Below are 24,460 nucleotides of genomic sequence, written 5' to 3'. Positions count from 1 at the left end.
TCAATGTTTCAGTGAACATACCATCTCCAATGAGAACTAATGAGGACTGGTTTTTGGCCTTTCCATCCTGAATCTGTACTGTGTAGGTACCTTCATTGTCAATTGTAAATTTTTCCATCACCATTTCTATAATGCCATTTGAACGGTCACAATTTATTTTATGCCTCTGAAATAAACAAATAAGTACTTTAGTATAGTGTAAATTGCTTATGATTCCTATTGAATAAATTATGAGTTATATTCCTTCCCCCACAGTCAAATTTTTTCATGTCCTTTTAATTGTAAACTAAGGGAAGAAAACACTAGTTTTATTTACTGTTGTACAATAAGATCCCAGTGGTGACAGAAACCTCTGTGTGCAGCTGCATTTTGAATCCTCAAGTCATCATCATATAGCTGGTTTGTATTTGAAAACAATTGTTTATGGCACTGTGCATATTTGAAGAGCCTACCAGCCAGCCTTTAGCTGCATTACAGCTTCCAGTTCAACAAGGCGGTTTGCTAGGCAGAAGGACTATTCCTTGCAGAAACAACTGGAAATATTAAATATGGATCTTCAAATAAACCCCTCACACCAAATCCAAAAGGTCACCCCTACTAAATATCTGAGACATACATAGTAGTCAATCGCGGATCCTATTTTCTCATTTAATGCTAGGTGTAATTTTCAAAGAACACTTTTAAGAAATAACCATTAGAAAAGTAACTTGTGCAAATCCCAGAGAGTTTCTGGGATCCAAAAGGGATTGACCAAGTCCAACAAAAGAGAGGTATAATTCTGTAATTCAGGATGTATAGTTACCCACTTAAGTGGTTGCAGAATACACAAAACACCAAATATTGACTTGAATTCAAAGTTAAATATGCTTTTCACTGTTTGTGTCCTTTATGTGTTTGCTTTTTATTAAACATTCCAGAAATATAAATTACTGGCAAGCATCATCATGGAAACAGAAAATTACAAGCTAGTGTTGGACGATCTTTGCCGAATATGTGTTTACAATTTTCAGGTACTGTTTTAGATACAACCGTGTTTTACTAATATCCTCTTTTATTCAGTGAGTTACAACTATGAGAACAATGTCCCCCACTAACAGTGATGTTTTTTCAATCTCAACTAACAAATTCCTAAAGCTAAGTAAAAATAACCCATAGAAGTTTCTTGGTGAATACTTTTGGGTAAACGATGTGGCCAAGGATATTACACACTAACTTCCAGTCACAACTGCACAAAACAATAAATGACACCATCTAGGAGTTATATGCAGTGAATTACTATAGACCCTGTTACTTTTAAATTTACTGTTACAAGGAGACATGATGTCTTATAAACAGAATGCTCTGATAAACCTTTTTATTGGTCTCCAAAAGTAAAAAATGGTACTAAAGTAATAGATAGATAAAGTTTAAGGGTGAAGAAGAAAGAAGAAACATAAAAAAGCTAGTAAAAATGCCACTTATTAAGCTCTCTAGAATCTTATTGAAATGGAAGAACCTCTAAGTCCCCTAAGATCCAAAAGTAACAGAAATGACCCCACAAATATATCTGCTTTAGCTTTGAGGAATTCATCTTGGCCAGCCTCAAAAACAGACTTACTGTTGTATGGAAAACAAGTCTGGAAGAGCAATGCCACACAGTCCAGATATTTAACATTCAGTACTGGCATTTTCAAATGTATAAATCTTTTAAATCTTAATGGGACAATGGAAGAATGAAGAAAAAGAAAAGATGTGGAATTGACAAAGCAGTCAGCTCACAGATTGATCAGAATAATAATTTTTAAAGGGATACTCTTTAATTTGGATACACAATTTTCTATACATACTACAAAGAAAGATACAATGTCAAAGAACAATTCCCAAGAAAAATTAGTTGGGGAATTAAGCAGAAAAATCTACTTGTGTTAGAGTTCTTCTGTAAGAATTAAGGTGATTGGTGAGGAAGGTTAAAAAGAGCATTAATAAACTTACCTAAACTATCAAAAAGTGCAAATTTCAATGTGCAAAAGTCAAATTCTTGCTTACAGCCTCTTCCCCTCAGAAGCCAAGGACTACACTGGCATTTACTTCAAGACTTCCCAGGGAGAACATTAAGTTAAATTTTGCCAGAAGTAGAAAAGTTTAAAAAAAAAAAAAAAAAAAAAAAAAAAGCAAGATGTGTTTTAATCTGATTCTTTATGACACTTTTTTTTAATTTTCTAGTTTTGGTAAACAAAATATTAAAATATTAAAATTAAATACGACTAAATGGGGCTCAGTTTATTCCATTTTAAAATGGAAAATTATTTTGAAATCTTACCAAAACCACTCCCTGTTAGGACCTAGCAGGAAAAATTTATCACTTCAGCCAGTGTCATGAATCAGGCCGCAATTCCCCAGCATAATGGTCTATTGAACATGTTCAGTGACTGTAGCCCAGTCTCCAGACAGGTTTTAGAGTGCAATTAGGCTTCTAACTATTGCCATTATGCAGCAAGATGAAGTTCAATGATTTTATGGGCATCATAAATATTAGGCTTTTATGTGACTTTCCACAAAAATATCATCTGTCTCCAAACATAAATGTCACCTGTGGGTTACTAATTAAAGAGGTGAAATAATGCAGCTTCATTTCAAGACTCTTTCTGATGTCAACACTTCCAAAACATATGCAAACTAAAAATAGCTCATTCTGTTCCATGAACATTGCCAAGACAAGGTACTGTCATTTCAATACATCCTAGGCACAAATATTCTGGTTTTCAGTGCTATGGTTTATTACTTCTTAAAGAAAGAAAAACAGAGAATTATTTTACTCAGAAGTACTTCTTCTTCCACTTGTCAATATTAATTAAAATAAATGCTCTTTACTTTTTTATGGTATGAAAATGCTGATAAAGCTTTTCTGATCCAAACCAGGATTTGCATTCACAGGAATAAACCTAATCTTTCAAACAGCTGCACTGGAGATGAATTCTTCACAGGAAAGGATTTCCAGTGCTGTGCTTATGGCCTGTAGATGAACCATACTCTTGCCCTGCAAAGGCATGACCTTGCTTTCTTCTCAGCCCAATCTTTTTTATTCCCCTTTATATGAAAGATCTTCCTAGAGCTATAAAAATGTGGGGAGCTGGTGGCCTACCCTTTCATCTCTATGTAGCTGTTCAATGCACGGTTTCTAATCCAAAACTAAAAAACCAAAAGTGATACCATATAAAAATTTAAAGTCTATGGACACTGCTGCATTGTCAAGTGCCTCCCATATTATACATAAAACTATTAATATCAGCCTCAGAGTGGCTTTGGGAACAGCATGTCTTTTTGGTTTGGAATCCAAAACTGAAGCAGCCATTTTCTTGAGGTATTTTTCTAAAATATTTGTGGTTAACACTGGTCTGTGTGTAAATTCTTCTTCTGAATAGACAGAAGTCCAACTCTTTTTCCAGTACGAAGAGGCCCACTCTGCAACAGAATTCTATACTGCAAAAAATATTTGAGTTATAGATTGGCCTTCTTTTCAGTTATTATCACACCTTAATAACATGGTACTAAGAACCTATAGGAAGCATGGAACTACAGGCCTGTCAGTCTCACCTCAGTGCCAGGGATTATTAAGAAGTGGGTACAACTTGAGATACACTAAGCAACATGCAGAGGACAACTAGGGGATAAGGCCCAGCCAGCATGGGCTTGTGAAAGGCAAGGCTTGCTTTACTGACCTGATAACCTTCAGTGACAAGATGACCCACTTAGTGGATGAAGGAAGGGCTGTGGATGTTGCCTACCAGAAATTAAGTCAAGCTTTTGACACTGGATCCCACAGCTTTCTCCTGGAGAAACAAGCTGCTCATAGCTTGGATACAAGTACTGGCTCCTGGCTGGATGGCCAGGGGCAAGGTGGTGGTGAATGGAGTTAAATCCAGTTGGTAGATATCACAAATTATGTTCTTCAGGGCTCAGCAGTAGGGCTGGTCCTCTTTAATATTGTTATCAATGATCTAGAGGAAAGGATCAAGTTGGGTGGGAGTGTTGATCTGCTGCAGGGTAGGAAAACTCTGCAGAGATATCTCGACAACTTGAATAGATGGCTCGAGACCAATTGCATGAGGTTCAACAAAGCCAAGTACCAGGTCCTGCCCTTGGGTCAAAAACAAGTCTTGGGGAGGAGTTGCTGGAAAGTGGCCCAGTGGAAGAGGACCTGGAGGTGCTGGTCAACAGCTGGTTGAGCATGAGCCATCAGCATGTGCCCAGGAGGTCAAGAAGGCCAATGGCATCCTGGCGTGCATCAGCAACAGTGTGGCCAGCAGGAGCAGAGCAGTAATTGTACTCAGCACCGGTGAGGCCACATCTCAAATCCTGTGTTCAGTTCTGGGCTCATTACTGCAAGATAGACATTGAGGTGCTGGAGTGTGTCCAGAGGACAACGGAGCTGGTGAAGTGTTGGGAGCACATGTCCTGTGAGAAGCATTTGGGGGAGGTGAGCTTGTTTAGCCTGGAGAAACAGAGGCTCAGGGGGGACCATTAGTGTTCTCTACAACTGCCTGAAGGAGGTTGTACCCAGGTTGGGAACAGTCCCTTCTCCCAAGAAATAAACAATAGGACAAGAAGAAAACGCCTCAAGTTGCATCAAGGGAGTTTAGATTGGATATTAGGAAAAATTTCTTCACTGAAAGAAGAAGGCTGCCAGGGAAGTGGTTGAGTCACCCTTATTGGAGGTATTTAAAAGACAAGTAGATAGATGTGGCACTTAGGGACGTGGTTTAGTGGTGGACTTGGCAGTGCCATGTTAACTGCTGCATTCCATGATCTTAAAGGTCTTTTCCAGCTTAAATGACTATGATTCTTTGATAACAATAGAAACCTGCAGGTTTCTTAAACAAAATCACTTACATATACTACTCATTATATACTTACGTCACTGTTTTCGACTTCTTTATCATTAATGACAAATCTGAAAGTAGAATCTGGAGATAAGCTTTCAGCCTGGATCCAGAAACGAACTTCTCCTTTATCAAGAACCTCATAAGCTAATTCTGATTTCAGTGGTATTGCTACAAAAAGAATCAAAAATCAATAGTTATGAAACCTTGTGAGAAATAGGAATATCAGAGTAAAATACTAGCAATTCCCTATTATTTATGGATTTTTGGGTATCAAATAAATTATACACCGGTAAAAGTCCTCTAATGCAGTTTTTGTCTGATTTTTTAATTAATTTCTCAAAGGGAGGAGAGAATTTACAGCTTACTGTTTGTACATTGTGTAAGGATTTTGCTAGTAACAATCTATAATGTATTGTCAAAGTTAAGCTTGAGACATTTAGGAACGGCGATTTTATTTGATGTCAACTAATATTCTTCCAAACAAAGTAAAAGATAAGGAAACAAGGTGTTCCATGCTAAATGAAGCCGCCATGAAAAATGAAGCTGCTATGGTCTCAGAAAGAATCTTTTTGGAACTCCAGTCATTAGTATGTAATTATATTCCTTCTAGAAGTGTCTAATAGATTCAAATCTTCAACTTACTTGGATTCTTTATTTCATAACTTAATGCCATCAAACGTTCAAACTCTGAAAATAAGAAAAATTATCACATTTTAATTTATTCTGAAAAGTACAGACAGCAAATGGGTGTTGACAAAAATAAATATCAACGTCAACAAAGTTATCTCCTCAAAGCTTGTATATGAATACACAACTCTTTAAAAAATGACTGAAAAATAAGATTTATGAAACTTAAATTTTAATACATAGATTTAGCAAATATTCCTATCGCATGCATTTTAGTGCACACTCTCTTATGCAAGGGAATCTAAACGAAGGCCAAAAACTATTTTATACTTTAAAAATAGCAATATAAAAGAAAGATGGGAAACAACAGCTTCTAATCAGTATATAAGGTTCCATTGTCCCCTGACTTCCTTTCTCCGACTGTTCCTGAAAATTTTGTTTTACTGTGGCAGGAAATAACATTGAGTACAGATTAGACTGAAAACAGTACAGAAAGTTCTACTTAATGCACCAGATCCTCATGAAGGCTGTGTGAGAGTCTCAAATTTATTTTTTTCAGGTTTTCATACTAATCCTATTTATCATAGTCATTACCAATAAAGATTTGGAAAATTAACATTACTGTCAATTCCAAATTTAGAGATAATGTAAAGACCAGAGAAAATTAGAATGTAGTTATGACATGATAGAGGATTTAGCAAAATTACAGGAGAATTTATAGCCTTTGAGAGAGTAAATGGGCAGTGAAATGATGGTTTTCAGTGTTAAGATGAAAAATGTGATACTTGTGCAGGGATCCAGTATAAATAAAATTGCAATTTTCAGTGATATATGATCAGGAAAGACGTAGGGGAAGAATGGGATGGAAAACACTTTTAGTACTTTATACAAAAAAAAATTTCAAAACTAGAGCAGATGATGACAAGATCATCTTGAGATTTCAGAGTGATGCTTCAAAACTTAGCTAACAGGCAGTTCTCATGATAACAGCTCATAAATCTTCCATGTCTGGAGAACATTTTTTTCCCCCCCTGAGCATGGATTTCTTCTCAACACCTACTTGGAAAGGGTGGCTTGACATGTTTCTCACTGTGATTCCTTAAATGGCTTAGTGGGTTGAGAAGCAGAGGGATTTTAATACTTGAGAAACTGGGCAGAGCAATTACAGCCGAGAACTGGAAAAGCACCAAATTTTTATTTTACGCAAAATAGCAAACACTACTATTTGTTTTTTATGTCAGCATTTCTCAATCATAGAACAAAGTGAGACTGAAGCAAATTAATTGTGAATCCAATGAAAAAAAAATAGCTACAATAAATAAAGCAAAACTAACATATATGTAAGCCAAATGATAATTTGACCCAATGTATTTAGACCTTGTTTAAGCATCATCATTTTTCTCATTAATTTCCTGCATCTTGGTTATGAGAAACTGCATCTAAAGCCTCAAGCACAACTGGAAGTTTAAGGGATATTTACAAACATCATTATAATCCCAGCATAATGAAAACAATTCTAATTTATCATACATTTTATCTTTATCTAGAAAATGTTGCCTGAAGTTATCCCAGCTTTCATTATTATGATAATCAGAAAAATAAGTAATCACACAAAGCCTGTTGTGGGCTCTTTTTTGTTTTTCTTTAACGCGTAGGAAATAATGTGAGAGTTGTAGCGTTCTGTTCTTTTTCTTCCTTGGGCAATTTTTAGTGCAGTTGATGTGATCCAGTGAAGAAAGATTTGAAATTGTAAGGACCTTACCTTGATCATCCATAACGAAGCTGGATGAAATCCCATCTGTGTCACTAACTGAGATAGAGTAAGTTCCCAAGTCTGATTTATCAGGATTTTTGAAGTACAGCTTAGAACTAAAAACACCAATTAAAAAGAATATAGTTAGCTGCGTATCACATTTTTAACATGACTTACTGATTTCCTTTGGTAGATTGGCATTACTTACTGATTTCCTTCTGTTTCAATCTTAAACTTATCAGAATCATCAATCTCCTCATAAGATTTACCCCATGCAAAATGGGATGCATCTGTTGCTTCTTTGCACTCAAAAGCCAGGTAAATATTACCCTCATCATCCACACCTGAATAGATTTCTTTTGTTCCTGCAAAATAGGAATCAACTCAAATGTCAAGACTGCATTTTTCTGTCAAGTTGAAATTCATAAATTACTAAAGCCCATATCTATTTTGTCCTAAAAGATACTGATTTTATTAGCAGATCTTAAAGCAGGTTTATGTCATATGCTGACTCAGCATCACATGCCATTAATTTTCTTACTCTACATGCAAGAAATGAATGATAATACTAATAAATGCTTATTGAGAAACAAATTAATAAGATATAACTGAATGTGAGAAGATATGAATATTTAAACAAACCAATTTTATTATCATTCCTGAAGCTTTAATAAATGTGTTTCACAGCAAGTAGCACCTTTGTTAGAATAAAAACCAGAACAACTGATTATCAAATAACTCCTGAAGTAAGTAAAGGAAAAAATTCTAATCGCTGTCTCCACATCCACATGATTATTTCTTTAAGTTTTAATGTTAAGAGATTCTTAATTCTTTAAATACTTATAGTGATATAATATCAAATTAGGTTGATTAAATGCAATTCCAAGTACTTTAGAAACAGAGGAGATTAAACAGTTCATTTTACCTGGCCGTTCCTCAACAAGCACTGGTTCAGATATTTCAGATGACTTGCCTACCCCAGCATCATTCACTGCACGAACTTTGAAAACATAGGTATGACCCTCATGTAAATCAGTGACCTTAAACAAGATAAAGGGCAAAGCCAATTTAAAAAACAATCTAAACTATTTTGTTTACTCATATGAAGATATTAGCAGAAGCTGAAGTTCAAATGCACATCATTTTTATACTCAATCAGAACTTCTAGTACTCAGTTTTATATTAATATTAATCAAAGAAAATGTTACCTTAAAATAGCGCTTTGAAGTAGGTTTTTCATTAGCAGTGATCCAGTCTTCTGCATCTACTTCTTTATAGTCCACTAAATACCCAGTAATAGGGCTTTTGCCTTCATACACAGGAGCTTTCCACAGAAGAACTAGTGATGTATTTCTTACTTCACATATCATGAGATCATAGGCAGGACCTAAAATATTTCAAATATTGGAAATTCACTTCAATATAATAAAATTTTGCAAGCAGTTCCTGTAGAGGCTGAAATGTATCACTAAAATTTTGACTCTATCTGCTTTCAAAAATCTCATATTTTAGAATACACCTGGTGTATGTGGTATTTAGGCCATTTCCCCTTCATGGCTGTATACAGCAATACCTGCCTCATACACCAAGTGACATTAGTATTCTGAAGCATACTAGCTTAGCTAGATCTCAGTAACTCTATTTTAAGGTTAAGCTAATCATGTGGAAAATCCATGCAGTTTAAGATTTTCCAACAAGAAAGAGAGGCTTCTTGTCTATTATTTAACTCACCAGCCTCACATCAAAGTTGCTTCACTGAGCCTGATTCAGGTTCATAATTTAACATCAGGTTTTTTATCTTTCCATTAGCATACATGAGCCATGATCTTTCAAAGTAATCCAAAATCCAGTGGCACCGAGGGACTTTGGATCAGGCTTCTTGCTCCCTGACAAAAGAATTTTTATTGAGAACTGGATAACTGCAGCCGAGAGGAACTTTTCAGGATGAATGATATCTGTTAGGAGAAATATTTAAACCAAAAATATCCTGATGCTCTACAAATAAGTGAGAGTTTATGTTTGCAACTACCAGGTTACGTTCTTCCTACTATACTTTCCTTCTCCTTCACCTAACTGTTGAAGAGCCATTCAGTGTAACTTATAGCAATTGTTTTTACTATACTCTTGATATTTATTTACACTAGTAAACAAATATAAATGTAAAGACATAATTATATACGTTTCCTACCATGGTCAAACACTCATGACAGAATTCTCATATTCAGTCAAATTATACTGCTTGCTTCTTGTGCTTGAGATGTAGAAAGCTGAACGTTTAAGGATTAACTTGAGACTTTAGGATTTCCTCAGTTTTCAAGATATTTATTTTCCCTACAACACATTTTTCCATTTAAAATAATAATAAAAAAGGAGTGGAAAGCCTTACAAATAAATATAATTGCCATTCCAGCCCACACGATGTTAACCAATGATGAATGAACATAAAATTTGTAAAGGATGCACTGGGGGAAAGATAAAAATTAGAAAAGTTTTTCTCCGAAGTGGATAAATACATTTCAGAAAATAAACATATCAAATACCTGTTAAAGATATTAACAGGTATAAAGATAAATATTAGATTTCTCCTGGAAAGAATGCCAGTTTTAAGGAACCTAAAGCCTTCCCTCATGGCTTTTTAAAAATCCCAGTCTGAATGTCCATATATACACAGATAATTAAAAACACACTGTCAAATGGACCCAATAGAAATCTAGACAGTAGAAGGAAAAATGTAATGAAGCATGTTCTATTCTGAGGAGTCTGAGACTCCAGACATTTCTTTTTATTTAAAGCAAGGTAAGATAATCTATTAACTACCTTTGCTAGCACACAGAAACTCACAAAGACACCAAAGACTGAAGTTCTGTGGAAGGATGAAATAATTATGGACTCTGGGCAAAGAATCCATCACTTATGCTGGAAATCCTACAAAATATTTTGGCCTTTCTAAGGAAACCTTCCTTCTACATCAACTATTCTATATATGGAAGAATATTTTGTTGACACTGGGAGTACACTGCAGTCACATCACGCTAGTCCTCAGTACCTTCAGTAAGTCTGGGAAGACGGTCAGGCTCTTTCTCCCAGTCTTAAATCTCAATTATTCCTTTTCATTATTGCTAAACCATTGTTTAAAAAGGTATTTTTAAAAAGGCTTGTGAAATATTTAACAGGTTTGGAGATTTGAGTTTTTTTGCAGGGTGGGCAATGTTCTTTGCCTGTAGTGGGTTTTGTTAAGCAGGAGGAAAGCAATACTGTCTATTCAAGTCATATCATAATGAGAACAATGTAATCACCCAAACACTAAAAAGGTCAGATTGCTCATTATGGAAATTTCCCTCTCTCCATTTCCTGAAAATACATTTTATTTTATTTCTTTATCTGTCATTTAAAATGAAGGATAATTTTCCCTTCTTTACGCACTACCTAATTTCAATATTGTTTTGAAAAAACTGTAGAGAGCACAAATTGTAGATAATTGTGGAAAATAATTGTTCAAATGATGATACATTTACACTAAATATCACAAGACTATAAGAAAATGCAATTAAAGCAAGTTAAGGTCAGGAGATTAACTGTTTTGTTATTGACAGTTTGGTCATGTCATTAAATCCATATGGTAAGATTTTTGAACTCTGAACAATTTAGCTACAAAACATAAAGACAAACAGCTTTTCAACAAAGAATATGGGCATTTAAAGGGGACAACTTGGAACTTAATAGTATAATTTTTGTTGTAGAAGTTAAAAAGAGGGGGATTTGTAAGCAGGGAAATGACTTGCAGAAGGTAGTTACAGGTGCTCTACTCAGCAATGAAAAATACTTATTTGGAGTAGTGTCTCCAGTTTTTGCACTGCCACTACTACTGTAGGTTTGCTAGCACATTTGTTCTAACACCTGGCTAATAATAATCTCTCAGATAACACCCAGGTACAATCCAGGGGAAACACACCTACATGTTCACTCTGCTGGAGAACAGAAGACTAGCTGTGCCACTTGTCTCTACGTCAAGAAACAGACCCCTCTCATGTGTTATTTATGACTGAAAGCTAATGTAGTTTTGGAGTCTGAAACTCCAGGAATATTACTAACAGACTGCATTTATGGCACAGGTGGTGAGTGTGAGGTGGAGCTTGTAGGTCTTAAAGAGGTGATAGAGATACAAATGTAGACTAAAGGCTCAACACTCGTCTGAGCTGGTGAGAGCACTGAAAGAAAGGGACACTCAACAAGCTAAGTAAAGGTCATCTGTTTCCCAGGAAATAGATGTCATCGTTGGAGGTGTGGTGGTAACTTTTAACAGATCTCAGAAGCAAGGGCAATCTTAACAGGAACTATGGAAGAAATTAAGCAAAATATATCCTGCAGAGTTTGGCTGTCCATGTGTTTTAAGGACTTTAAGATTCACGAAGAACGAATATACTTACCAGGTTCTGGCATAGTCCAGGCTTTACACTTAAAATGCTCACTGGGATCTGAAGGTTGACCTATTCCAACCAGATTTGCAGCAGCAACTTTGAATTCATAGAAGGCATCTTCAGTCAAATCCTCTACCTTTTTTCATTTGAGAAAACAATTCAATATATTCACTTAATACATACTTGGATAGAAACATTAGTTAATTGATTATCAGGCCTTATTGCCATGCTGAAGGGTTGAATTTGAAGACTTTCCTCAAACCAAACACACTGGAGAATTCTATATTATATGTCCACATTTCAGCCACATAATCCTATGAATAACATCACTCATATTCTGGCATGAAAAGTTGTAAGAGTTTAGAGCAAAGATTTGAGGAGCCCAATCTATGAATGACCACCAGCAGATACTTATGGGTGAGTGTTCTAAAATTAAATACCTTCTTGCATTGCTTGTGAATGGCTGTTCATAAGCCATTCACTTAAGAGAGAGTTAAAACTGTGTTTTGCTTAAAAAGGTCACAAAGGACTGACCTAGGAAGAAAAGGAAATTATAGGAAAATAAAAGAAAAAAACAATTAATTCCACAATGTTCTGATGTAACTCCAGGAAAGAGCCTCTCAGTAGTATTTTGTGGCTTTTATGAATCTTTTTTTTGATGTTACCTACCATTACAAAATGAGAAAGTAAGCACTGGTAATGGGATGAGCAGAATCCCATAATAATCCTCTGCAAACATCCCTGGTAAATGAACTCTGATTTATCTAATGAGCCCATCCCCACACCAGCATCTCAGATTTTGAGATCAAAGTAGAGGACTAAAAGGCATGAATGTCTTGACAGCCAAAACACCTCATGGCAGCAGCCCTCTTCCATCCTTCTTCCAGGACACCTAAATACAAAAAAACAGGTCTTCTACATCTGATGCCTCTGAATAATTTTCTCAGTTATATTTAATCATATGTCTCAAGAGACACAGCTAAGAGTGGTACTCCTAGTGGAGATACCAAACAGTTTTAGATTTTCATGAATAAATAATTTTCGTTGAAAATGTGAGATATAACAAGGATTTTGGTTGATTTTTTAAATGATAAAAAAAAATGTGATGGTAACAAACGTATGGGGTAGCATCAAATACAAGACCAAAGCAAACAAGGTAACACAGAAAAGTCAGGCACTAAAATAATTTAGACATACTTTCCTGAAGACAAGGAGCTATATAGTGTGGCCCAAAAGATAGGAAAAATAGATCAGTCTGTAAAAATTATTTTCAAATCCAAGGTTATTAAGGGAAAGAATTTGTGGGGCTCCTATAGAATCATTTGAACAGAGAAGATTAAACCTTTAGTGATTTCCCAGTGCTGTACTGAATATCTCAAGCATTCTCAGTTTGGAGAACGTCATAAAATATTTTGTGCTACTAAAAGTTGTCTTGGTTTTGTTTACCATCAGTATTTCAGATTCTAGACATTCAAACTAATATATGAAGATGCACCTTTAGGCACAAATACAGTTACTGGCAGGACTGACACTTAAATACCTAGTTAAATTCTCAGTGGTAAGCCCTAATTTACATTACTCATTTGTTTACAAATGCATTAAAAATAAAAAATATGTGGAAAGCATTACTTAGTATTGCCCTTTCATGCCAATCCTTCCTGCCCTTTTTTATTTCTCAGCATCCATGGTCCATCTGCTATGTCAGAGATGCCACTCGTGGGATCAGTCACAAGTACACAGGCACCTGAGTATTGCTGCCTGCCTTCTATGCATGAAACACTCTTCCTCAGCTCATCTGCATTATTATCTTCTACTTCAGTGTCAAATTACCTGCAAGACTTTCTTCTGTCCTAAGGTTTACAGGAAATTTGCTGACTTGCAGAAATAAAATTTTAGGTGTGAGTAAAATCTGATTGTTTAACTTAATTTAAAAAGCATCACATTGATTGATTACTTGCTATATCCCATCTCCCTAACTTTTCTTCATGGAAGTTTATGTCAAAATTTTCCTATTTTAAGAAACATTTCATAAATTGCAAGTGCAACCAGAAGTAATTTATTTCAAAACTATATTCTGTGAAGGAGGTGATGAGACATAATGCTGAGTTCATTAATAAACATGCCTTTACAGCTGAAGGCAGATTTTGAGAGTAAGAACAGAGACAGCTATATTTTTTCTCAACTCATCTCCATTTTGTTTGCAAGTCCTCAGTACTACAGAGAGCAGTTGTTTGGCCTGCAAAATGCTTCCATCCTTTCTCTGTATGTTGTTACAATGATGGTGCATACAGTGATCATTAACAAAAATAGCTTGGGGAACATTTTATAGCTCATTCCTCTTATTCCTTGTGAAAAATGTGCTTCAAACTTTTCCCTCCAAAATTTCCATATCTCAGTGGTCTTATTTGTATTAGAATTTCACAGTAGGAGATGGCAATGATCTTCTAGCCCAGGTGTAACATTGCTGCACTCTGAATGGAAGTGCCTAGTTTTGTTGAAGTAAGTATTTAAAGAATTTCTCTGTTAAAAAAAAATCCAAAGAAAAAATTCAAATCAACTGCAAAGATATAATGAGCAAAAAATACTAACCGTGTAAATTGTCCGGGTAATAAGGGAAGAATTGACTTCATGCCAGTTTTGATGGTTAGCTTCCCGTTTATCCATATAATAACCAAGGATTGGTGAGCCTCCACTGTATGTTGGTGCTTTCCAGCCAAGGGTCATTGAATGCCCATCACAGTTCAGAAGAGTGATACCATGAGGATATGAAGGACAAGCTAACAAGGAAATAAGCAACTTGAGAGTTAGGACAGAGTCTAAAAACACTGCAGTGTAGAAGTTGCTTAGCATTTTTGATATTGCTTCTGTTTTCTGCAGCATAGTGCTCTCAGCCGCACAATGAGAGCAAAGTAGTTGTAAAGTTGCTAACCAATGTTCATTTTATCACCAGATCTAAACATGGGAGGTTTTAAAACATCTGCCAAACGTTTTGCCTTCTCAGAAGGTAGCAAGGAAGAATAGATGACCTTTGCAGGGAAATAGTAATGCCAACATCTCCAAACCAAAAATTATGCTAAAGTATTTAAATGGGTCAGAAGACCTCTTCCTAGGAAGAAAAAAAAAATAAGCTGCTCAAATACTTATTGAATACAGTAAGACTCATCCAGTAAAAAAAAGAAAATATTAATTTGAATGAAATTAAGTCATGTGACTGACTAATCTATGGCCAGCAGTTTTCCTGTACTGTCCTGATATTATATGCTTTATTCAGATTGTCACTGCTTTTTGACCCAGAAAGAATAGAAGATATTTAGACTTTCAGTAACTAAACCTATGTTGAGGCAGAAAAGTAATGTCCTTCATGAGGTTCCTTGCATGGGTTTACTCCCTTTTGTAGCAGAAGCAGAAATGTCACTAAGGCACCTTCCTACAGATGAAGAAAACCCTTTTTCAGGACTTTTTAATCCCATCCTACTGGCAAGCACCACTTGTAGCAAGCAGTTTTGCATTTGTCATCCATACTTTAAAGTCTGCCCAAAGACACCCCTGTCTTGACATTGGAGTGCTTCAATCACTACATCTAAACGCCTGTCCCTAAAGCTGATTTTTCAGTTGAATTACCAGTATAACTTGAGAGAATGTAACTTACCTCATTCAGGAGGGAATACGTCAGCAAAGACCTTAGCACAGTCCCTGATCTTGTAGCTGTACTAGTGATCACCATGAAAACCAATAGTAATCAGCAGAGCTGTCCTTTCATACTTTTTCTTTCAGAAATGGTGCTATACTCAGAGGTCACAAAAGCCTCAGTGTTTACTGCCACTTCTTGGTAAACAAGAAGGACTGTAGCAAATTCCTGTAAATAATCTTAAAGTAATACTACAGAAAGATTCTGGCCCTGCTAATGCTAGGTCATCTATAAATAGTCCTGCTGAATTCTGTAAAGGCTACAAAAATGGATAAAAGCTACCCACATCCCATAAGTGTGTGTAAGATCCACGTGCTCTGTGTTTGATGATATACCCCATGCAACCCTCATCTCCAAAGCACACAGTGACAAACAGGTGCAAGTGCATTTACGACATTGTGGTGATAGATGTACAAGTGTCCATGCACCACCTACCCATATGAGACACACTTCCTCCTAAAAAAGTCAAATAGAGTAACTTTGTCAGTAATATACAAATTTACTTTCTATTGACTACACTGACTTATAAATCTTTTAGAGAATTATTTCTCACAAATATGTCTACTGGTTTTCTCCTAGAGGTTGAGAGCACTCTGCTGGGGAAAACGTGTCCTATTTAATTTTTTTCAGTATGGAGCTGACACTGTCCCTTAATTCAAATTGAACTATGATAGCCCAGACCTGTGCATTCTTTGTTGTAAATACTGATTCAACCCTTCACTCAACATGTACCATTCCCACTGAAGGCTACACAGCTGATCTTACAGAGAAATTTTGTTTGTGGGACACCAGAGGAGGTAGATTGTGCTCCAACCTGGTGCAAACAAAGTTTACTGAAACTCTTATAACTGAAGCAGACATCCTGCTAAAATGTTTTGCACCACTCCAAGTCACTTAGAAACTAATTGTCTAACTTACTCACTTTTTAAATTTCTTTGATACAGCCTAGGTGCAAAAGGCAACCTGGTCATTAAAGTGGATCTTACCCAATATTTCTAATAGTCATTGTAAATAACTTTTTTAAATAAAACATTGTCTTTTCTCTGGAATAGACACATGCCAGAGAATAGACATCATTAAACAGATGTGCATGACGGCTGTAAGGTATACTATTATAGTAAATCAGACCAAAGAAGGTGATTGCTGAAGATATGAACCTCATTTGGGAAAGAAGAAGCTGAATTGCACAGAATGACACTTACTAAGGGCTGCCTGCACTGTTACAGCCTCCGACTCCTGTGAGTTTTCACTCAATCCTACAGCATTCGCAGCTTTCACACGGAAGACATATTGCTCTCCAGTTTCCAAACCATGAACAACAAACCTGGGTTAAAAACGATAGCATCACATGTTAGTGTATATTTTACAGGAATCATTCTGTGCTGTAACATGAAATTGTTGTATCAATTAAAAAGCTCAACTTCATGAGTGCTTCACAAAGGAAAATATTTCCAATAGGGAAACTGCAATAAAAGGCATGATGTAGTACGATATAACTGGGAGGGACGCTGCAGCAAAAACCACAGTACTCATTAGATTGCTAGTACTGATCTAGCAGGTGAAGTCAGATAAAATATATTATATTCCCTCTGAACTTTGCCTTGCTAAATTCTAATCTTTTCTGGGAAGGAACCGTGTCTTTCACGGTAATTATATATTCATTGTCAAAAATAGTTTTCAGTTTTGATCTGAGTTTCTTAGGTAATAACTGTACTAAACTGTACTAAATATCCTATTGCAATATATGTTCACGTATGAAGAAACGAAATGTTTTTTTCTTATTTTTGTGCTTTCTCAACCCCCTTTGACCAAGAACTAGTCTCTACTTTTTTTGATCAAATTTCTTGACTACTTGAAAAAAGGACTCATCAGAATACAAAGTCACTCAGCTAATGACTGACGTAATACACTAAACAAAATGATGTGCTTGTTATAGAAAATACAAACTAAAAATCTAATCTTTGCATTTGATTATTGATTCCAATAAAAATAAATATGATTTTTCACAGAGGAAATTGCTTGAAGAACCTCATAATAAAGTCTGATATCTTCAGGAGAGAGTAAGAAATCATCAGAAATTCTAGTGCTAGTGTCATGACAAGGGAATTAGAAACAAGGTCTACTGTTCTTTATCCAGAGATGTAAGAGATCAGGGAGATCTGATGTTTCTGGAATGGGACACCTGGCTTTCCTGCACAATAATGCCAGCTGCCAAAGCACTTTTGGCACCATATTTATAGCAGAAATGGCCTGACCTTTTGCTCTGTTATTCATGGACTATGATAAGGCTTTAGAATTCACCCTCCTTTCTCATACTCTTCCTCATCAGGTCTGTTTACTCCACAACATAACTCATACTTTAAAAGGGCATATTCTGCACTTGCTCATGTCCCTGTCATTCCAAATAAAGTCTCTAGAATTTGCTTTTAAAACTCAAAGTCATGGAATAGAAAAATATATGAAAAAAAAAAAGGGAGGAGAATTGACCTAATTTGGAAATCTTGGCTCTGAGAGTCTGCAGACTGTTTTTATTCACATTCATTCAACATTCTCCTTCAATCATAATCCCATGGCTTAACACATAAATTGTCTTAAAAATATCCTGCAGTTTTCAAACTTCCCAAAAATACAGGAATGTAATCAATACCTGTTATATTTAATAGGTTTATGGTTACTGGGTTCCCAGCGATTTGATCCCACCACAGAATACTCAATGTAGTAGCCATATAAATCCTCTTCATGTTTTGGTTTATCCCATTGAACTACAACTGATGTTTTTGTATTCCTTGTGGCCACCACCTGACCAGGTGCAGATGGTAAAACTAAGAAAAAGAGATAAAACATATACATATTAGAAAATGCATAAAAATAAAAGTAATTTGAACTAGATGAAACACTGTATAATTTGATCATATGTAATCATTACAGCTATAACCATGTTGATATTGTTATATGATATGTATTTTAATATATTTCTTTAAGTCTGGATACGTATATATATGTGTGCATACAAATATTTTTTTTTCTATTTTGTTTTTTTCAAAAAGCTCTGTCAGGCTCCTTACCTATATGATTTTATACAGGTTTTATGACAGTCAATTATAGAAGCACATATTTTCAATTATGAGTGTGGATAAAAGTATACAGATATGAAAATCTTCACTCACTAATTTCTCTCTCAAATAAGAGGTTGATGTATAGCTTATGTCCCTGTAGCATTACTGTGTCAGTAAGAAATGCACATAAACTGTAGAGATATTATATCATGAGGATTAAGAAACACTGTTTTACAGTTAAGCAATAACAGTCCCAATTCCAAAAACATGAGCTTTTCAGGATAATTTAAGCATATATTTGAATGCCAAAAGTTTATCAAAAAGTAGCTAGATGAAAGTCATAGAAGCATAGGAACACTGGTTGGAATGGATTTCTGGGGATCATCTAGTCCCTCTACCCTATCACTGAGAGTGGGATCATCACCAACACTAAACCAGTGTGTCAGTCATGGATTTGTACGAGTCTTGAAAACTTCTGACAACGGAGATTTCACAGCTTACCTGCACAACATTTTCCAGCACTGCACTCTTACACCTTGCACCTTTCTCATTAAAAGAGTACGTCCAGAATGAATTTACTAAGCTACAATTTTTGGCTCATGCCTCTATTTGTCATTTGACAATGCTGAGAAGTTTGACACCATCATCTTTGTTAGTCTTCAAACTAAGTAAACACCTCTCTTCATAGGTCACAATCTCTAATGCCCTGGTCATCTTGGTTGCCATACAGAGGACCTCTCCACTTTACAACCATCCCTCTAGACTACGGAAGCCAGAACTGGGAAACAGCACTCCAGGACCAACCTCAACACCATCAAGAAAAAGAGGATAAAGATTTCTCCAATTACTTGACTACAGTTCTCTCAATGTATCATAGCCTACTATGCAGTTTACTTTACATGCAAAGAAATTTCATTGTCAGTTTACACCCATCTAAACAGATGAATGTGCATAAATAGAACCAGAAATATTGAGATCCAAATGGAAAAAAAAAACCTTAGTAAGAACCAGCACACAGTCTGTACACTATAAAATATCTATCTGAGCTTTCACAATGCAAGAAACTAAAGCAATGTCTCAGCCTAACACGACAGGTTAAGAGAAACACCCAGCACTCGCTTTTTGAAGATATTTTAGTTTCCTCAGATTGATACTGAAGGGAACTGCAAGCAGAACGAAACAAAAGAAAGGCAGCATGTTTTCCACTTAGTCTTTCAATATAAAAATAAAAAATTAATACTTACATACTGCTATACTTTATTCACAAATTTGTAAGATCAAATGGATTCAGTCCAATAAATGTACCTACATTTAGGCTTTTATGTGTGTCTACAAGCACATATTCTTGAGCTTCCACTATAGTCAAAGAGCTAGGGCTTAACTCAGTTACACAAATTAATTTAGGGTAATTTTGGACCATCTGTCACTTCTTCATGGACTTGTCACATATGACTGGGGAGATAATACCTACAGTCCTCTGAAATGGCAAACTGAAAGCATTTGAAAAGGATGTCACTTTGGCCAGTTAAACTGAGTCTTCCATCAGTGCTCAGTAGGGTCCTAAAATTTATTCATCTCACCCCAAAACAGACACTCTAGCTGGGTGACATGGGGCAACTTATGACAATGTCAGCCAGCTTATATTCCAGGCTCCAATGGACACACTTAGAGCAGAAGCATCTACTGCACCTGTAGATACCTATATGGAAACACCTAAATTCACATTTTAACCTCAAACTGAATACTCCTTTACCACTCAATTAAATTCCATCATTTTAAGTGTCATTTAGAATGGTTTAGGATACCCCAACCATTCTTTAGTTTCTGCTCATAAGGTACCAACACTCACTGTGTAATGATTTCTGTCCCCATGAAGGTGTCCCAGTTACCCTTAAGAATATCAAATGACACTAAGCGCAGGCAACTAAAAGGAGCCAAGTCTTTCTGATATATTGTAGCTCAGGTGGCAAACTCTGTCTCTGAAAATAGTTCTGAAGTTTCTCTTTAAAATAGATTCTTCTGCATTGTGCTTAATTTGAAGCCGTGAGTTATGCAGAAGGTGTTGCACTAACCCCTAAGGGATAGCTTATTTTCTGTACTAAGTGCAATAAATACAGTGTTTTTCTTCCCTACCTTGGGAATACTGAATGGTTTAAATACTTTATATACATTAATGAGACATCAAATCAAGAATATATGAAAGCAAAAGATGGTTTTTTTTGTCATGTAGTTACAGCTCAAGCTGGAACTATGGATTATATTTTTTAATTTGGTATATCAGATACTGTAAACATTTTGTATATTACTAGAAAGTGTACTAGTAAGATATGTGCACTTAAGGTGACAGTTATCAATACATCAAAATGCTATGTGTGGCTTCTGCAAAACTGCAAAAACAAAACAAATATTTCGAAAACAAGACGAATAACCACTCTCTAAATTTTGATTTCTGTTTTTGAATGTGACCCCAAGATAAACACTTCATTTTTGTAAGGAAATATGTAGTTGTCTCTTTCACTGAATATGTAGTTTTGCCTGTCCCTGAAGTCTACTCATCTGTATGACAGAGGAATAGTGCAGTAGCAGTAATTTGCAACTCAGAATACTAAGAAAGAAATCAAAGGTTACCTTATCTAGCTGAAACTGTAGGGAATTAGGTAGTATATAATTACCTGAGCCAGAAAATATAATTATCAAAGATACTGATTAAACTATTTTTTGATGTCACATTACTAGAACACTGAAGAGTGAATAACTAAAAATAATTATACTGATTATTGTTTCCAGTAGCAAGGCTTGTGATCACTAGGAAAATTCAGGAAAGTCTCTAAAATTTAGCATCTTGCTCTTTTTTAAATTATTTACAGAATTGAACACAACCACTATTATTATAGTTATACTCTAATGAGAGTTGTCTATTTCCAGTTTGCAAAATATCTATTGTTTTTTATATAAATGTCTTGCAATTAATACCTTACCAATAGTATCTTGTGGTTGAATAGGTTCTGTGATTTCAGATGGATCACTGATGCCATTTTTGTTTGCTGACAACACTCGGAAAACATACGGTTTTCCTTCTGCAAGGTCAAACACTGCATAGCGAGGAGATTTTACTGCAACCTGTGCATTGACTCTTTGCCAACTTCCACTGCCAACCATGGACTACAAAAAACAACAAAAAAGCCATGAATCATTTCTGTGAACTGTCAAAAATTAAATATATTGCTGTATTGCATCCTGTCATGAATTTATTTAAGAGCTATGAGAGAAGGATCACTCTCAAATGCCTGACTTAAACATATGCAAATTCTCATTGCTGGTGCTTTCCATTACTCTACAAAAAGGTCTGAATAGCTCACTGTCTCCTTGCCTGTCTCGACATCAATACATGCACACTTGTACATACAGCCAGCCTTCTTTGAGGGCTGTGACTGTCAACTGTGATTGGCCCCAAAGAATTACTTTCATGTCCCGTAAAACTCACATGAACACCTAAAGGTTTGGAGTCAAGCAAACAAGCCCTAATCCAAATTCTGCAGAAAGGTAGGGAGGGAAATGTTACTTTACTCACAGCTTTATTTATTCTGTTGAGTAAGGTCATGTCCCCTAAAAGCATTCATCAAATGAAGTAATTACTTTTGTGTATTCTCAATACAGCAGCTGAGCTTATCATCACCACAACTGCACATGGAGGAGAGCCAGAAAATCAGTACTCTGAGAGAAGTCTGCTGTCCATTCGATTTCCCACATTAAATATTTAACCAAAAATTAGTCATGGAATCTTTCAGAAATTTCAGTAAAACCCAAGTGCCTAATAAACAGATTAAAGAAAATTTCCTTGGCACATAGATAGGTGCATGCAAATATATGTTTATAAAATTTTGAAACAGAAAGTCTGGGAGAAAAATCTGATAGACTGTGAATTTCTTAGAGAAGGAGCAGTGTTTCATGGGTGCTTGGAAACTACCCTGTATATAATGACACTGACAACAGACAAATAATAACAATGTAAACAGCTGGATTCCATATATCAAAATCTTTCTCATAGGTACTGAACCCACCTAGCATTCTCAACAGAAAAAAATAAATATAACATCAATTTTCTTTGTAGTAAAAGCTGTAAAATATGAAATAAATATTATTTTGCCATATATTTTACTTCTTGCCATAAAAACATTAATTTCTTCTTTCCACAAAGAATCAGCATCACATTTTCTTCTGCAGTTTGATTTGATTTATCTGTTAAAAAAGTATTTTAAGAGAGCATAGAAAACCCATTTCCATTTTGTGTCTCTTGAAGGTTTTACAAATACATTTTTATTCTTCGGGACTGAATCTTCTTTATTTGAAATAAAATAATTAGAAGCTGTTGTAAATTAACAGATGACAGTGGAAAGCGAAAAACAAACATTCACCTATGAACAGACTAAGCTGTTCATATATATCAGTTATTTATGCAAAAATATTTTAGATTCAGGTATTAATGAGTACAATGAACCTCTTTTTTCTAATAATAGCCTTTTAGTTCTCATTCTCACTTTCCTTCAGTAAGTCTGGTCTTTAATTGAGACTACTTTTTTCTATTACTGTCACTGCTCTGTACCGTTTCTGGAGCTACATATATATTTTTTATAAAACAAGAAGATTATGTATCTTTTCCAATTCATTCTTAGAATGAAATTCAGCTAACCAAGTGTAAGTGCCCACTCAATTGAAATCTACCTCTAAGCTTTTTATCTGGACTATTTCTGCATATTCTGGAACTAATAAGGTGTTTCCATGACAAGAGCTGGTACAAAATCCTTACATTGGTATTCTTAAAATGTATAGATAAGCAAAGACATATGTAAATGGGAAAAAATGCAAAAAAGGCATTATATTTTATTGCATAGAAAGAAAAAGTAGATACTTATTTCTATGAAAATTTTCATTACTTCTTTTGAATCCATAAGGCAGAGTGGGAGAAATGGTCACGCTTGCTGGAAAAATTAACCAGTGAGTGGTGTTTACTTTGCATCAATTTTTTCAACATCCAGTAGATTATTAAGAGTGTAGAAATGGCCTATGGAGTTCTTTTGAAGTGGAGGGGTTTTTTGTGTGTCTGAGAGGGAAAAGACAAGCTAGGGGGCTGCAAAATAGAGTGACAGGAACAGGACAGCTGGAGAATAAACTGTGGAGGAATGTGCAGAATTTTAGATGTGCAAAGAAAAAGATTGCATAGTAAGGGCCTTTGAAAAGGCTGTTACAATATTCATGGTGCAAATTGAACGTGTGGCAGTTTTAAGAAGAGGTTTAGTGTTTGTGGATTGGTAAGAGGGTGCATGTGCTAGAGGCATAATTTATAAAAACTAAGTATAGCTCGACCTATGTTTAGAGGTCAGGTATGAGGCCCATTTTACCTACTAGGAAAACTGTAACAACTCGCTCAAATCTAATAGAATTTAGAAACATGGTTCAGGGATAGATTTATCTAAATTTTATTCACTTATGTGGATGAAGAACTAACTTCTCCTACTGTGAACACTGAAGGCCCCTTTCAGTTCAAAGAGAGCAGGAAGGCAGCCATGAAGAATACCAGGGACCAGTGAACCTGAGACAGGCATCTGCCTCTTTGATGACCTTACAGGGGATAAATTGGAAATGTCAGTGTATAGTAGATGCTGCCATTAGCCTGCATAAAGTAAGGATCAAATTATGAGTTACAGTTTATTCCTTGTTCTACCACAGAACTAACAGAAAGTTCCCTTTTTTACAGAGAGACTGAAAACTTAGAATCGTGACTGTAGGATTGTGAAAACAATAGATGTTCCTTTTCACTTTTTTTTTTGTTTTTAACTGCTACTTTACATATTTCTCATTTAGACAGCAGTAAGCAAATAGCATAGGGGAATCCTTTTCTCTGGGTCTTGAATTTCAATGCTCATTAAAACTTGCAGTAAGATATTTGATTAACCATGCTTCTCTAATATCCCACTTCCAAATCCTGGAAGACCACAGTTTTATTGCTCATTCTGCAGTTCTGAAAATGGTTTGAGTGTAACTGCACACAGCAATGA

At 35.5% G+C, this 24,460-nt stretch overlaps 1 protein-coding gene across 4 annotated transcripts in view; it reads right to left on the bottom strand.

The window, feature by feature from the left end:
* The window catches only part of MYOM2 (myomesin 2), a 75,486-nt gene that overhangs the window by 16,708 nt on the left and 34,318 nt on the right, over positions 1 to 24,460 (bottom strand). For 3 of the 4 annotated variants that reach the window (XM_041420231.1, XM_041420236.1, XM_041420244.1), the window contains exons 16-28: positions 21,383 to 21,566; positions 17,996 to 18,170; positions 16,551 to 16,672; positions 15,784 to 15,804; positions 14,250 to 14,437; positions 11,670 to 11,796; positions 8,451 to 8,629; positions 8,168 to 8,282; positions 7,451 to 7,607; positions 7,252 to 7,358; positions 5,505 to 5,549; positions 4,894 to 5,030; positions 22 to 166 (exon numbers count right to left, since the gene is read on the bottom strand). In XM_041420231.1, the coding sequence (XP_041276165.1) occupies positions 22 to 166; positions 4,894 to 5,030; positions 5,505 to 5,549; positions 7,252 to 7,358; positions 7,451 to 7,607; positions 8,168 to 8,282; positions 8,451 to 8,629; positions 11,670 to 11,796; positions 14,250 to 14,437; positions 15,784 to 15,804; positions 16,551 to 16,672; positions 17,996 to 18,170; positions 21,383 to 21,566 (1,702 nt within the window). The remainder of the gene's footprint in view (positions 1 to 21; positions 167 to 4,893; positions 5,031 to 5,504; positions 5,550 to 7,251; positions 7,359 to 7,450; positions 7,608 to 8,167; positions 8,283 to 8,450; positions 8,630 to 11,669; positions 11,797 to 14,249; positions 14,438 to 15,783; positions 15,805 to 16,550; positions 16,673 to 17,995; positions 18,171 to 21,382; positions 21,567 to 24,460) is intronic. The other variant, XM_041420253.1, reaches the window with a different exon arrangement.

Source organism: Onychostruthus taczanowskii, unplaced genomic scaffold (assembly GCF_017590055.1).
Source record: "Onychostruthus taczanowskii isolate IOZ18803 unplaced genomic scaffold, ASM1759005v1 scaffold11, whole genome shotgun sequence".
Classification (NCBI taxonomy): domain Eukaryota; kingdom Metazoa; phylum Chordata; class Aves; order Passeriformes; family Passeridae; genus Onychostruthus; species Onychostruthus taczanowskii.
The sequence above is the reverse complement of the archived record's forward strand: the minus strand, read 5'-3'. Positions and strand labels throughout refer to the sequence as shown.